Source organism: Uloborus diversus, chromosome 1 (genome assembly GCF_026930045.1).
Source record: "Uloborus diversus isolate 005 chromosome 1, Udiv.v.3.1, whole genome shotgun sequence".
NCBI lineage: Eukaryota > Metazoa > Arthropoda > Arachnida > Araneae > Uloboridae > Uloborus > Uloborus diversus.
Window position 1 is genome coordinate 245,919,624 of NC_072731.1, and position 16,724 is coordinate 245,936,347.

A 16,724-nucleotide genomic window follows, 5' to 3' on the forward strand; every position below is an offset into this window, starting at 1 on the left:
AGATCCATTTTTAATTAAACAAGAATCTCTGCGACGACACAAATTAATAACGTACTTTACGCCACCCACTTATCAACAACCAACAACAATTTCGTTTCGTTGCGGCACGAGTGAATGTTTGAATTTTGCGGTTTGAAAAATAAGGGGTTACCATACCATACCGAAAACATCAGAGTTCTACATTTTAAAACAAAAATTCAAACAAGCGCACAGTTCTAAACAGTTTATAGTTTTGATATCTTTATCCTAGAAATTTAATATTAATATTTTCTATTATTAAAAACCGAAATTTAGCGAATAAAGTATTTAGCAATTTGTTTATCGCTAGCAGAAGAGCAAGGTACTACCGCCAACTCGCCAATTTAGCGCCAAAAGGGGGTGCTAGTTTTGATGCCATTTTAAAGAAGATAATTTAATTTTACGGGACATGCGCAGTGATATTTTTTAAATGTTATCAATGTTTATCAAAAGTCACGCAACAATATATCAAAATAAGTGATCCACATGTCCAAAATAAAAGTTTCTCTTTTCTCCTGTTATGACTCAAATTACAGCAACGTTTTATTTATTTCGATTTGCAAGGTCATCATCAGATCATCGGAGCGAAGTTCAAATGACCGCTAGAATTAGTGCATATAAAACATGCAAACCCTCTGAATTGAAAAAGAAAACGGGAATTTAAAATAATTAGGAAGATGAAGATCAATTTAATAGTAATCGTGCTTTCATTAGCAATTTTCACTTCTGCAATATGTTTTGTTGAAGCGGATTCTCCCTCTTCTGGCGATATTGAATTGATAAATGGAGGAAGAGCTTGCCAAGGTCAGAAATTAATTTAATATTTGATATTCATAACATAATTAAGAATATGTTTCTTATTCACTGTATTTCTCATATTTAAATGAACAGCTATTAATTAATATGTAATTATTTTGCGTTCTGACAGTTTTAAGTTTGATTTTTAAATTTTATATTCATAACATATGGGTAATAGCAATCCCCTCGCAATGACGCTCCCCTCCCCCACACTCCTCAAGTACTACACTCCACCAGAAACGAGAACCCCTCCCCCTAATAAAAGAAGAAATACTCCTGAAACATAACTCCCCTGTGTAATTTTTAAACTGTCTCTACAAAGAAAAAAAGATAATCTCCATCCCCATTGAATTTTGCTTTATGCTTCATGAACCCATTTACTTCAAAACAATTATAAGACCATCAAATGACGCGTTGTATGAAGCTTCTCTGCATTGTCTTTTCTTTGCTTCTTTTGGAAACATTATTTTCTTGGTAGGAGGGGAGGGGGAGGCTCTGTGGTATAGAAACTTAGTTTTCTAAGCCGGAGGTCGAGGGTTCGATTCCCACCGGTACGGTACGGAACAGGGAACCCCGCTCTGCTATGCCATCTGGGGCTTCCAGAGAACGGACCTTTCGGCCGGGGCCCCCTTACCCATAAGGGAACGAGATCTAAACCACTTACGACTCTAGACACCGTGGACCCAGGTACGGACCTGACTCCGGTGGTGCCCATTGCCTACTCACTGTTCCACTCGATAGCCATTGGGCAGATCTGCTCACACGCAAGTAAAGAGTGGTCGTTTTACATACGTGGATGCTACACCATCGTAAAACCCTCCCCATTTACCCGGGCTTGGGACCGGCATAGGGACGGGCCCGGTCCCCCAAAGACCAGACCCCACCTACGGCTGGGTTCCCACCGGTACGGTATCCTCGGTGTTATTTCCTCGTCTTGTGCTGTAGATCTTTGTGTTCGGAGGCAAGGCGCATTGCACCGTTACCGTCGCAGCAGAGACGGCGGCAATTGTACACAGTCCTCTGTGAAAATGAATCTGTTCAGCTTCTGTTTTTTTTTTTTTTTTTTTTTTTTGAGATTGTTAGGAAGTGTTGCCCTTATCAATTAGGTCAAAAAGAGCTTGTTCTGAACTCAAAGTGGTTCTGAAAGATTTTTTTCAAGTTTCGAGCTGGAGCGCAGGTTGAATCATTTCGTACAGCAGTTTTTTGAATTAAAAAGCGCACGTTTTATAGGTATTTACGTACTTTTATTAAACAAATAAAACCCCTCGTCATTTTCTTTTTCTTCATTAAACCATTTTACAATAAAAATCGTCTTCCTCCAAATTTGCTGCAAATGTGTGTACTTTTTCACCACTCCTCCTCCCTCCCCCGGAAAATTGTGAAATAACGGGCCTTTGAAAAAAAAAAAAAATGCTCGATTCTTTCAACTCTTCTTCATTCTTCACAGGCCGGATCTGGGACCCGCAGACCCCAAAGTGCGGGGGGGGGGGCATGTCCTTAAGAGGACCACCGGCCCTGAAAATTGAAAAAAAAAAAAAAAAAAACTAGCGCTAAGACTTGTTAACATTGCAAATATTCACTGCTGGCTTATGGGGAGGGGCCCAACAGATTTGTTGCAGGGTTAATTTATAAATCTGGGGCTGATTCTTCGCATGCTTTTCGTGTCATTCAAGAGAGTTTTGTGAACTCATTTTGTTTGGCCCACAACGAATGTCAATGTTAGCGTTGTAAACTTGTATTTTGAGATAACTAAATGTGGCTCAAACAATTTGCTCTACCTGATGAAGCTTGTAATTGAGTTACATTTGAGAGAAACTTCTTAAAACGTAACATGGCATAGCTCGCCTGCAAGATCCAAGTAGCATCAGCTTTTTCATATTTTCTAAGCAATTCTGAAAAAAGAAATTCTCATCATTTTTCGGTTTTCACCATATTTGAAGGCAAAGGAATATGTCCAAGTCCACCAAGCATCCCCATCTAGTGGGGACAGTCCCCATTTGCAAGTCCACCAAGCATCCCCATCTAGTGGGGACAGTCCCCATTTGCAAGTTTGTCCCTGCCCTTTAAAATAGTGAGTTACAAAAAGTGGGAACCACATTTTTGAGTTTTTTAACCGTTTAATCCCACCTGGCTTTTCATTCCAACAACTTTGCATTTCAATATCATTTGAAATCTTTTCGGGTATTCCAGTTAGTTTAGTGAAACATTGAAATAACTATTTGCTTCTTTTTTTCTTTTCGCATTTGTCATACTTGTTTGAATTCTATATTGTACTACTACTTTCCTGAAGTATTGAAAAAAGATAATTTTTCATTTTCCTGAGCTAGTATTGATTCATATAGCACTAAATTTCATTATTTATCAATATTGTAGCAGTTTTTGTTTTGAAATGTAACGTTTTATGCTTCTTCCTGAAGAAACTGCTCGTAAGTCTTAGTGCATGGCATGGTTTTGCGATGCAGAAATAGAAAAGTATCCCAAAAGCAAGGAAGCGGCACATCATCTACAATCAGGGAGGAGGTCATAACCCGACTTATGATGCCCTAAAACTATTAACATACACATGAATTTGTGCACACATCTATGTTTTACAAGTGCTCTTCCACCCCACTTTTTCTTTGAACAAAATATCTCGCAATATCAGACCCTGTTGTTGTTTGTACACAAGCTAGCTCATGGCTATTTTTGTCCCCAACTCATTTCAAAAGTGGGGACGCTGCAGATATTTGTCCCCAATTTGCTCTTGGAAAATTTGGTCAACTTAGTTGTATCTCAAAATATATTGCTGATTATAATAGATGGGTACAAGATGAAATGCAACGTTAAAATTTACAACTTTGCAATTGTTAAAATCTTTGAACTTTTACGTAATATTTTACCTTGAACTTTTCAGCACAAAGTAGTTCATGTATTAATTTATCTTATATAATTAAAAACAGCGTATGTGCCTATGTATCTATGTATGTCTGAGTTACTTCTCCCGAACGGCAGTGAATTGACCATCGAGCTAGGTATCGATGGATTCGTACTGTTTGACCAGGGATTGTATGGAATTGGCAAACATCCAGTTAAGGCGACTCCATCTGAATGAGGGGAAAAATAAAAATTTTATGCGCGTATTCCGCTTATTTGAATGAGACTCTGCTTAATTTAAAGGCTAACATACATCTGCAAAATCTGACATCCCTGAAAACTAATAGATGCTTCCATTTCCGCGTGTAAACCGGATGTTTACCTTTCCATATAATCCTTGGTTAGACAGTAATCTTCCCGTCTTTTCATGTTTGGCTATTTAACATAATCCACCGATAATAATTAGCGGAGATATCAATTGAAAACTATTAATTATGACACTTAGATTTCGACACAAAATTCTTATTTTTCGAAGGCTTTCCTCCGTTCAAATTATTATTAATTATAATTTGTAGCGTGCATGTAGCATAGAGTAAAGAAATATACAATTTCTTTACTCTATGTATGTAATTTCTTTACTCTATATGGCATGTAGCGATCATTAAGAAGAAAGATCTGTTGCCTTTTCTTTTCTCGAATATGAAAAAATAAAATTCTGTCTTTTGTTTTAGAGGCTTTTCCTGTAATCGGGGTATTTAAAATGTTTATTTTTTGGTTATTTTTCCGCAATCTGCCGCAAAATTTTATCGGTTTTTTTTTTTTTTTTTTTTTTTTTTTTTTTTTTGCCTTTGTTCAAGCCTGATTGTTGAACACGCGTCACTTGACATAACTTTTATTTTCGAGGTAAACCGTGCAAAGCCGGGTGACGCAGCTAGTTTCTTAATAATAAAAGTGATGTTTAACTCACTTACTTTTTATTTAATTAATTTTCACAGGTCTAATTAAGCATGAGTCCACTACCATAGATCATATTTATTAGGTAAATAGTTTTCTGTTAAATAACAATCAAATTTGATCAGGAGAATCATTTCACTTTTGTGAATTCATTTGATTTTTAATTAGAAATTATTTTCTGTGGCACTTGTTCTCATAAATTAACTACTGAAGTTCCTGACAGATCTTTAATTTTAAATTTGCTCTATATACTACTTTTGATTCGATTTTGAGTTTATACAAAGGAGCTCTGTAGAAATAATTTTTACTCTTTTTAGTGGGAAATCGTTTGGAAAAGTTTTGACCGAACAGATTTGCTTAGTGTGAGAAATGTGTTTCCAGTTTGCTCAACAGTTAGTGAACAAAAAATAGGTTTTTTCAGCTATGAAGGAATTTGAAGGCTAAAACAAGATTTCTGCTTCGCTACAATTCTAAACATAAACGATAAATCGAAATACTTGTATCGTGAATTTACAAAAAAAAAAAAAAAGAGAGAGAGAAAGAGAAAGAAAGAAAGAAAATGCTTGCAATCTTGAATTTATAAAAATTTATAAAAAAAAGAAAGAAAAAGGCTGCTATAGTTTCAAAGTAGGCAGTACAGAGGTTTTGCATTCACAGCAGCTTTTAATCGGCTCTATAGTAATTAAGATGCAATTAACAAGTAGCTAGTGCTAAAAAATCGGCCCATAATACTTCATAACTTTCTCTGTAAAAGACTAAGCTGAATTCGCGACACTACTTCAGCGTTTTTCAAAAAGAGATAAGAAAATTCGACTGAAAAATGTGTCAGCAGCTTAATCTATCTCATGAAGAAATGATGTACCAACGCCTCGCCTGTTCGACGGAAAGATCTCGTATTCTCTCATTACTTTCACTCGTGTAACGATAAAATATACATAGGTGCTTCTCTTTGCTTTACCAGAACTACGCTTGAGCGATATCGTTTGCATTTTTGAAACTAATTGAATACATTTTTCCTGAAATACTCTCAATTTTTTTCACATTTCGCGAACACTTTTGTTATCAATTTGTGTTACAGAAAATATTCGAATATTTATTTTTTTTTTATTTCTGTAGCTAATTTCGGTAAAAAGGAAAAATTATTTCACGTAAGCAAATGTAATTTCTCGTTCGTAATGTGGTTAGCAGAAAATTTATAATGGGAAAAAAAATGGTACACAAAATTTGTTCCTTAAAAAAAAATTAATTTAATTTTAAAAAAAAACGACAGACGCTGAAAATTATCTCAATCTAGAAGTACAGATCAATCTAATTTGAAATTATTATTATTATTATTATTTTTGACTGATTTAGAGAAACGGTTACAGACCGAGTTACAGATGTAACGGATGAAATATTTGTGAGCAAACCAAAAAATTTAATTCTTTTCCAAATGATTATGTATGTTTAATTTCTCAATTTAAGCCACCAAAACCACACAGATGATCATTAAACCAAAAAAAAAAAAAAAAAGTTAAAAACAATTTAAAAGCGGGAGCATTTGTGAAAATTTTAAAGTTTTATGAGAATATTATCAAAAATATGGTTATACTTACTTTCTCAATTACAACAACGGCAAATAGCTCTTTTTTTTTAATTTAAGAATAGAATAACTTTTACAATCATTTTGAAGTGCAATGAATCATTTTCACCCCCCCCCCCTTCTGCATTGAGATTAAGCAGAATATGAATGAAAAAGTAACAACGCTAAAAAATAAACAAACATGCAAGGTGTGGAGGTCGAAGTTATCTTTCAGCTATCATGATCGATATTTATTTCTTCTGCAGTTTTAACTTGCGCATCAGTGTCTTATCAAAAATGACTAAATGTTTTGATCGAAACATTAAATCATTCGGATGAAATCATTCATGTTTGTTTTTAAAAAGTTGTCATTACTTTACAAATAATCAATTTTGAGCAATGATTATTGCACAATGTTGTACGTAAAAAATGTATACTCAGTGGGTAGCGATTGTGTCACAACATTGCGCAGAATGGTTCAAACAACTTTTAATCGGTTAATTCACCAGCATTTTGAGTATGTTGGCGTGATTAAACTGTTATTTATTGCGAAGTTTGTGAAGTGATCTCATAGTTTAATTAAATGTTTTCCAAACTATTTCACTCTTCTCTTTTTACTTCCTTTTACAAAAAAGAAAGTACAGTAGGCGCCGCTTAATGTGATCACGGTTAATGTTATCATTCGCTTAATGTAATCAGAATCACGAAATCCCGGTACAATTGTATGTTAACACACCTTAGAAAAGTCGGATATTGTAATCAGCGTCTTCGTTTATTGTTATCACTTTTCCATAAACTTTCATTTTTTTCCCCGTTTTTGTTCCTCAATTAACAGAAATACATAGGCAAACCCTGACGAGACTAACTTTCTGTGTAGCTTTTGTGGTTTTTAATAGCAATTCAAAAATTTTTTAAGAATGAAGCTATAGAAAGTTCGACCCAGTGACCACAGACTCCCCCTAAGAAAACTTTCTTTTGCACCTAAAAAAATTCAGTCGCTGGACATGTTGCAGGCATTGATGTAGGACCTAAATTGTTGCCATTACTTTGTCAACTATTAAAGAACTATGTCGAGACTGAAAACAAAGCGAAGTTAAATTAAAATTTAAACAACATACAAAACCATGCTGGAAAAGATAGAAAAACTGAATGTGCTTTGAAACTGGTTTACGAATGTCAGGGAAAACGGTCATATTTTACTTCACCTATTACTATGTGATTAAAAATTGCATAATTTAGCTTTAAATTTTTATAATTCAGATATTTCCATTCTGTTAAGTTAATAATTTATAATTTAAAACTGCGTTCAGTTCAGTCATTGTGATTTTAATTTGAGGTTGCCAAAATAGATGCACCTTAATTGAAAAAAAAAAAAAAAAAAAAAAAACAATTTTTTGTGTCTCCTTGATTTTTTTTCGGTTATTGTTATCAGTTGGTTATTGTTTTCAAATTGTATTTGTCCCAAAGTGATCACATTAAGCGGCGCCTACTGTATTGTATTCGCAAAAACATTTTCACTCAAAAATCGGCCTTAATTTCCATTTTGCTCTCCCCTGAATGAATGTTGAGTTTTTTTTCGACCCGACCACACGTGGATATATGCCTAGTAACGTACAGACACCCGAAATATCCGTTTTGACGATCCCAGAGTTAATCGCAACGAGTTTTCTCGTGACGTCCGTATATGTACGTATGTATGTGCGTATGTGTGTATGTAAGTATGTATCTCGCATAACTCAAAAACGGTATGTCCTAGAAAGTTGAAACTTGGTACGCAGACTCCTAGTAAGGTCTAGTTGTGAACCTTCCCTTTTGGTTGCATTCGGATGTTCCCAAGGGGGTATTTTGCACCTTTTTAGGGGAAAATCATTGTTAATTTCAATGCTAATTCAAGTGGTGTTATAGTTTGTCAAACACTTTTTTTTTTTTTTTAATTTTTAAGTCTGATTTTTATTCGACCAATATTGGTGATATTTAAAGAGTTAACCACTGAATCACATTAAAATTGCCAATAATGGGGAAATAAATCTGTGTAAAGCGTTTTTTTGCTTCGGTTCGCAAGAAACTATGGGTGAAAATTATTTAGTGTTTCCTTGCTTACTCCAAGGCGCTATTATCATTAAATTGGCGTAAAAGGAAGCCATGTGATGCACACATCAGCTCGTTTCCTAAGGAGTTAAGTTTCTTCACCGATCCGGTGAAACTTCACCGGGGGGAACTTAAACTTCATCGTACTAAATACTTTTTTTTTGCTCACTCAATATTTCAAAACTAAACTTTCTCATCTTCCCTTTTACTCAGTCGTCAGTACTTTGTCTACTTAGGCCCGAAATTTTGAGAAGTCAGGAGGAAGCACTTGCCCCCCCCCCCCACCTCCCCCCGACTTTGAGAAATCAGTGTTATTTGCACATAAATGGGCGTGATTTTTGCAGTTTTTTGATTTAGTAGGTTTTTTTAAATATTTTTTATAAGACGTTCTCCCCTCCGGTAGCTGCTTCATTTTTGTGATGGAATGCAAGACTTCTCCTGTTCGAAAGAGCAAATAGTTAATATCTTCCTTTTTAACTATTATTTTGATGTACGTAATAAATCTTTATACGTTATTTTCTTTATAAATAATCGCAGCATTTCCACTTAGATTACTAAATATAATTTTCGTTTTAATAGTTAAGTAGACCTCTTCTATCCTAATCAACAAACATAAAGCATTTACCCCTCGCTTTAATTTCTAATTAAGCGTAGAACATGAGTTTTGTACTTTCAATATCAAGCGTTTTCAGCTTAAAAATATCGAAATTTTTACACCACAAGCTGAACATCAACTGATCCTAAAATAAGGATGCGTATTGTCCGTTTTTCACGAGAAGGCACTTCGCCACTCCTCCTCGAACGCAGAGTTCTAAAGGAGACAACCAGACAGTCTTAACTTGGGCGTGCATTTTAATGTGCAAAAAAGTCTTAGTGTCCTTTACACCACTTACTTCACTTGTCTGTTGTCATTTTAGTTGTTGTTACATTTTAAAAACTGCTGCTTTCACAACAAAATGCTATGATCCGAATATGCCTTCTACCGAAAGCAGCGAAATAGAATCATCGGGTACCACGTGACGAGGGAGGAGTCAAGTGCCTTCTCGTGAAAAACGGACAATACTAAAACAACTATATAAATCTTAGACCTATCTTCTTGTATTCGAATTTGTTGCTAACGAACCTTTGAATCCTTTCCCACTTTTGTTTAAACGCGTTTGTGTATATTGTATATTTGCTAGCGGAGATGTTCTCTCGAGAGCGAAAACAGTGGGAAATTAAATCCTGCGTTTTTAATCAGTCTAAATTATCGTTTGTCAGATAAAATGAGGCATTGAAATTTTAACTTCGGAAAGGCATTAGGGTTGAAAGTACGGTAACTTGATAGGCTTATGCGTCATTCATTCGCAAAGAGATGACCTTCAATCGTCTGCTTCTGTTGCATCACGAATTTCAAGAAATCAAAGGCGCCATTTCGCCTTGGAATAAAATGAATAACTGAAACAACTTAGAAATTTGGTTTCAATGTACATGGGCGGATTTATGGGTGGGCGAGGGGGGGGGGCAATGCCCCCCCCCCCCAGTCTTGGGAGAACGTTATACATGGTAACAACACACCTTCAAAAATGTGAAAAGAAAAAAAATCATGTTTTTTTATTCTTTTTTTGAAAAGTTCAGAAGTGAAAATGAAGAGAATAGCGACTGTCCTTTTCTGATGACCCTTGGAGCACCCAAGGTAATGAATAACAGAGGCGTTAATCCACTTTTGAGGCTAATATGAGCGACTTCCGTTTGACTGAGCCCCATTTTAGGTGGAAGTCTGACTTTTGCTCAGACACATTTGACAGATAGCACAATTCAGATTTATTACAATACAAGGAAATCAGAAGAACACCCAGGGCAGTAGGGGGGAATCGAACCTGTGCCTCTCTGCATGCAAGCAGTTGCTGAGCAATACCGCTTGGCCACCGAAGCCCCAAGCTTAAAATAGTTGTTTCTTACAAAGTTAGAACAATACTGTAAAAAAGTTCAATCAAGTACTAAATTTCAGAGACTGGAAAGGCCAATTTAAGTGCCTTAAATAATTTTAACTGTTCTCAAGTCCTTGAAACGGATTAGATGAGTCTTTGAAATTCCTAAGCAAAGTGTGCTTCAACTTTATTTCTTATCAAGTGTATAAATTATGAACTGTCCAAATGGGCCTATTTTCTAAATCTATACACCATTTCTTTTAAAGCATTTTTTTAATATTGATCATTTTGTATTTAATTCACTGTTGTATTTATCGGTGGGTTGGAGACGTGATCAAAAGCTGATTGAATTGAACCGACAGCCAAAGTAAGCAAATAACAATGCATAATCTTCTATTCTTTCTCGCTTTTTCTCTCTGAGAACTGTTGTAATTGATTTGTCAACCCTAAAACAATTTTTACTGTGTATTATCGTAATTTGCAAAAGAGTTTTGCTATTTGTCTCCGAAATTTTAGTAGTTCCAATTACCCCTTCTAAGGCTTCAAAATGCAGAATTTTATATCTATTTTACAAAAATTCCTAAAATTGGAGATATTCTATCCCCTACTTAAAAGGACTCCATTTTCCACCTTAGACCTTATGTATAATGCATGGAAGGAGGGGGGCGCTTTAAAAAATGACCTTTTTTGCCACCGATGGAGAAGTTGACCAGACTACTAAAGAGACCCAAACCCTGAAATAGCTTAGAGGCAGGCTAAGGCTAAATCCAGCCAGTTGTAATCAATACAATTGATAATGCTAAAAAAAAAAAAAATTCTGCCCCCCCCCCCCCAGGAACTCAGTTCTAAATCCGCCCATGTCAATGTATTGATATCGGTTTTTCTTTTCCTTTACTTTTTTTCCGCCACCGATTTTATTTATTAGCAATAATACAGGATTATATTGAAAAATAATGGTTGAATTTCAAACGTGTATACAGTATACCTTCGTTTTACGCGGGAGTTACGTTCTACGGAAATAACGCCTAAATTGAGACCTAATACTAGTATTAAAATAGGGGTTTGGTTCCGTAGATAACAAAATACTTCATTCTAGTGATGGCTAATTGTATAATAAGTTTAATGTGCACTTATATCGACTTTTATGCACAAATGCATAAAGAAAACATAATTAATTTCGTATTCTGTTTATAAAGAGGAGCTGGCTGTGATAGTCTTTTGGCAGTCACTAAGAATTTCCATGAAATTCCATGAAATTTCCACGTCATTTCCATGAAAGAATCTTCCTTCACTAACAAATCAGAAACATCACTTCTACTGTCTAGGAATGGCTCAACATTTTCAATGTGAACGTTTTTGGTTGTGAGTCCCCGACGTCGGTATCCTCGTTGGTTTTGGCCTCCTTTGTCACTCCTAAAAGCTCTTCTTCCAGTGAGTTCTGAACTGTGTGAGTTTAATAACTTTACTTCTGGAAAGAGCTCTAGAACCAATAGCATAAAATGTCTCCAGTGGCCCAAACTCCATTATTAGCACGCCAAAATGCAGTTGATTGCGCCTAATCTGTAATCTTTAGGAGTTTATATATTGAAAGAGGGGAAAATTTTATCTGTTTGCATCGCCGCATCCGCGTGAAACCGAAACTCATCCGCGCAAAATAAAATAAAGGTGTCAAATCTTAAACCGCGTATAATCGAAACCGCGTAAAACGAGGGTCCACTGTATTTCTAAGAGTAAAAACGGTACAAAAACAAATGCTTCTTTTTTACACTTAAATCATTATAAAAATGCTCGATTTACCCTACTGCTGATACCCGAATCGTATCACACTTGTATTCTAACCCCTGCCCTACACATTGTTGCACGTACGCAGTCACAGAGGCAATTGCTGCAGTGATCCGAATTTTCAGTAATCCTTTACTTATCTCCACAGTAAAAAATCCCATGGTGTTAGGTCTGGTGAGCAAATCACCTAGTGCTAAATCATCCCTCCCTTGATCGCCAATCTGACTAACTGAATTATATATAACAAGTGGGGCACCTACTATACATGTTGTACATCATTTACACATCCTTTTCTTGTTAATAACTCTAAGTGGAGCTTGTATTATATTTTTTTTCCTTTTATGTGTAATATTTACGGAATGTAGCAATCTACGTCATGCATCATATGTAAGAGAAATGTGTTACTGTTTAGGTACTTCAAAATTGTTCATCGCAAGGAAACGAAAAAGGTTTTTGTTCTATGTAAATGAATTTCACAGAGACCTATTAAAAACCGATTAATCCAAGAAAATTGGATGGTACGGAGGTCTCTGGATGGCTAATGCTAATTCTAATGCACATACTATAACGAGTTGAGACATCTAGCTATTCGCAATTCCAGAGCTCGAATACCATGCGGTGATAAACAATACTAAAGAAAAAGGTAAAACATTCCTTTCCACGTGTTTTCTTTGGGGTAAAGTACAGGCTTCAAACAGTTTGTGGCGTAATGTAATTTCAGAAGAATAGAAAAGAAAGCTTCCCACAAACACGATGAAAAATTACTGTCATTCACGGAGCGTCAAAGCAAGTAATAAGTTATGGAATTTGTTTGTTTTACCTTTTTCATCCGCCATTAGACAGTGGCTGCAGCGCCCCCTATAGTTTATTGGAGTTCCGAATTGATTATCAATGCGTCGATTACGCATTTAGAAATGTTAAAAATATCTCTGAATCCAACTATTACATTTCTATACACTAAGTACAAAACCATGTTCAAGTACTAAACATTAAATGATTAATAATTCATTCGAAACATTCTCTAAGTTCATTATTCCAAATAATTTAAATCGCGTGTGCTGTTTCAATGCCAATTTCGAAAATCAAGCAAAATGCAGAGGTTGTTATTTTTTCTTTTAGCGTGCACAGTCCTGGTTGCTTTGATAGAACAAGTCGCTGAAGTCAACAACAGGACAGTGACTAATATGGTATCGGAATTATGCACATTCTTGCCATCTGAATACACGATTTTATGCGACATCTTGGTTCATCTTTGGGGTCCATCTATCATTGAAAAGTGAGTACTATTGCTGCTTTTGAAGAATGTCGCTCTTCAGTAAAATAGACATTTGAGGTAGTGAGAAGCAAAGGGATATGCAAGTGGCAAAATTAAAAATTTGGAGATAACCAGTACATGGTAGGTGAACTTCTCTATCTTGGGACAAGAGATAGTACCAGTAGCCCTGGTTGCTGTTATACAGCATGATTAAGAAAAACTTTGCAATGAAAGCCTACCTAAAACTTGAAAATTTCCACTTACACTCCTTTGCGGCTCACTGCCTCATTTGTCTATACTTAGTTTCACGAGAAGTGATAGTGTTCGTAAACATAAAGGATTGAATAGGCGATTATATTTTTTGTGAGGGGAAAAAGACTATGAACCAGTTTTTTTTTTTTTTTTTTAAATTTTAAATATCGATTTTCAATGAGATTTTAAAAAGAGATTGTGAAAATCAAAAATGTGGTATGCTTGTAAAAAGTGTTTTTCAAATAAGTATTGTTTCCAGTCTTAAAAGCGTTAAACAGACTGTATTATAGTTTAGCTCTAATAGTTGTACTACAGTTTAGCTCTAATTAGTTGCTTTTCTGATTCACAGAGGCTTAAACGGTTTCAGTTAAAATTAACCGAGCTGCTGTGTGCTTCACATGAGTTCCTTTTACACCAATTAAAACACCTTTTAAAACCTTTTACACCAATTTACACCTTTACACCTTTTTACACCAATTAAAACCTTTTACACCAATGTTATTTATCCATTATTGGCAATTTTAATGTGATTCAAAAGTTAACTCTCTAAATATCGCCAATAGTGGCCAAAATGAAACCAGAATAAAAAAAAAAAAAAAAAAAAAAACCGCCAAATTTGTCGCGAAGTTGGTGACAAACTTGGCGACCAAAAGCTTGGCGATATATCTATCGCCAAGTGTTTGCTAAATTGCACCACTTGAGTTTGCATTGAAATTAGCAATGATTCCCCCTCAAAAAGGTGTAAAAGACCCCCTTTGGTACATCCAAATGCAACCAAAAAGGGAGGTGCACAACTAGACCCCACTAGGAGAGTACGTACCAAACATCAACTTTCTAGGACATACCGTTCTTGACGCAGTGTTGCCAGATTGGCGGAAATTTCCCCATTTTGGGGAAATCGTGTGCCCTCTGGGGAAATTTTGGGGAAATGGGTTTTGAGGAGAATTTTTTGGGGAAAAATTTTTTTCTTGGGGAAAACCCGAAGAAAAAAAATCTTCAGGAAAAAAGCATTTTTTTCGTGTTTAAATTCGGTGTATTCCATGTATTAAATTCTCTTGTTTACATCTGGTAGTGAAATTGTGGTTGCGTTCGATGAGCGACTGGTAGCTCACCGGTTAAAATAATGAAATCACCTCGTCACCTCCAATGCATTAGCTGCCGTCACTAGCTGTCTCGTGACGATCAACCGGTTGCTACCGGTTGAGCTCGTCGAACGTAAGCTGTTAGTACTGCGTTGGTTTAGCTTTTCTCAATTTTACGGAATTCGCATTTCACATTATGTGGAGTATTATGTTACGGAATTCGCACTAAGTAATTAGTTGATACGTGAAACGGGTAAAAATAAGTGAGTGTGATGAAGAGTGTTCTTGGATAAATTTTTAAAGTTCATAGTTTAAATCTACAGAAGCAGAGTAGTAAATGCTAGTAGAAAAAAAAATATTCGGTTATTTCTTACCTCTTGGTCGGCCAGGGCCATATAATCAAATCCAATATGAGTAAAAGTCCTTTCTTGATGATGGCGCTCGTATAATAATTACAAAAAAAAAAAAAAAAAAATATGAAAACAAAAAAAAAAAAAAAATGTTGGGGAATTTTAGAAATTTGGTTGTTTTGGGGAAAAAATTTCTTTCAAGAGAAAAAATTACCATGGGAAGTCGATTCATTTTATAAAAATATTAGTGGAAAAATAATTTTTGAATTTAGGGAATTTTGTTAAAAAACATCGTTTTTTGGGGAAAAGTTAGAAGGGAAATGGGGAAATCTGGATTTGTCCATCTGGCAACACTTCTTGAGTTATGCGACATACATACGTACATACGGACGTCACGAGAAAACTCGTTGTAATTAACTCGGGGATCGTCAAAATGGATATTTCGGGTGTCTGTACATTCTTAGGCACTTATGCGCGTGTGGTCGGGTTGGAAAAAAAAAAAAAAACCTCAACATTCTTTCGGGGGTGAGCAAAATGGAAGTTAAGGACGATTTTTGAGGATTTTTTTTTTTTTTTTTTTTTTTCACGAATACAATACTTCCTTTTTTAGCCTACTTTCCCAGTAAAAATCAGAGAAAGAAGAAAAAAGCATGAAAGAAGGCTTAATACATCTTAAAAATATCCCGAAAAACAAAAAAAAGTCAAAAATAAATAAAATAGTTAGATAAATATTGAAAAATTAAAAATTGGAAAGTAGGGTATTGAGATGGGGGAAAATGTCTGTCGGTCTGTCTGTCTGTCTGTCCCCCCCCCCTAATAACTTTTGAATGACTAGTCCGATTCGAACAAAATTTTTTTTGTTAGAAAGATCTCGGCGAGGACATCTCATTCCCATAATTCATTTTTTGATTTGAACAATTTTTCGTTCAATTTTGAACAGTTCAAAAAAACTTAACATTAGCGCCTACGGGGAAATTCAAATCAAAAATAAATCTTGAACTTAGAAGCGAAGTGGCTTCAAACAAACTTTGTAGGGAAAAACTTTTGATAAAAAACATGTATCGAAAATATCTTTTTGATTTGAACAAGTTTTCGTTCAATTTTGAACAGTTAAAATCTCTTAACATTAGCGCCTAAGGGGAAACTGAAAGTCAATATAGATTCCGAACTTAAAGGCGGATTTACTTGAAACAAACTTTGTTGGAAATAGCTCTTGACGACCTACTCCCGACTCCGAGAATTTAGGGGCATCTGACACCGACTCTGACTCCTGTTCCCGACAATTAATCGGACTCCGACTCCCCGACTTCGACTCTGACTTCGTAGCTATGGCAAACATTTATACACGGAGGACAAATGACTGACTCCGATTCTTGGATAATCGACTCCGACTCTTTTATCGCAAAATGAGATTGACTCCGACTCCGACTCCGCTGCTGTGGTTTTAACTGTGAAATAATTATTGTTGATATGATTTGTTTTTATTTTCACGCTAAAGTTTTAATTTAGGTATTTAGTTTTCGGTGAATAAACTCGAAAAATATGCGCAGACGATTTTTTTTTTTTTTTTGACAATGAAAATTATTTCTTTAAGTTGACAGTTTATTGTTTTTTTTTTTATTTTGGTAAGTGCATTAATTCGTTTAAAAAATTATTTTTGGCAACAGGGGAAAAAGAAACGATTTTTTTTTATATGATGTATTTATTTTAATGAACTTATTATTATTATTTTTTCGTTTTGAAAGCTGTCAAAAAAATTTTTTAATGGAAAGAAGTGTATTAGCTGCTTTGTTTAAAAGGTGCTGCTATTTTATTTGTTCG

General features: G+C 35.2%; 1 protein-coding gene across 1 annotated transcript in view; it reads left to right on the plus strand.

Annotated features, from left to right (window-relative positions):
- Positions 1–677: 677 nt before the first annotated feature.
- Positions 678–16,724, plus strand: part of LOC129226448 (acyloxyacyl hydrolase-like) — a 53,288-nt gene continuing 37,241 nt past the window's right edge. Inside the window, exons 1-2 of the mRNA XM_054861057.1 lie at positions 678–822; positions 13,084–13,240. Of these exons, the coding sequence (XP_054717032.1) occupies positions 696–822; positions 13,084–13,240 (284 nt within the window). The 5' untranslated portion in view covers positions 678–695. The remainder of the gene's footprint in view (positions 823–13,083; positions 13,241–16,724) is intronic.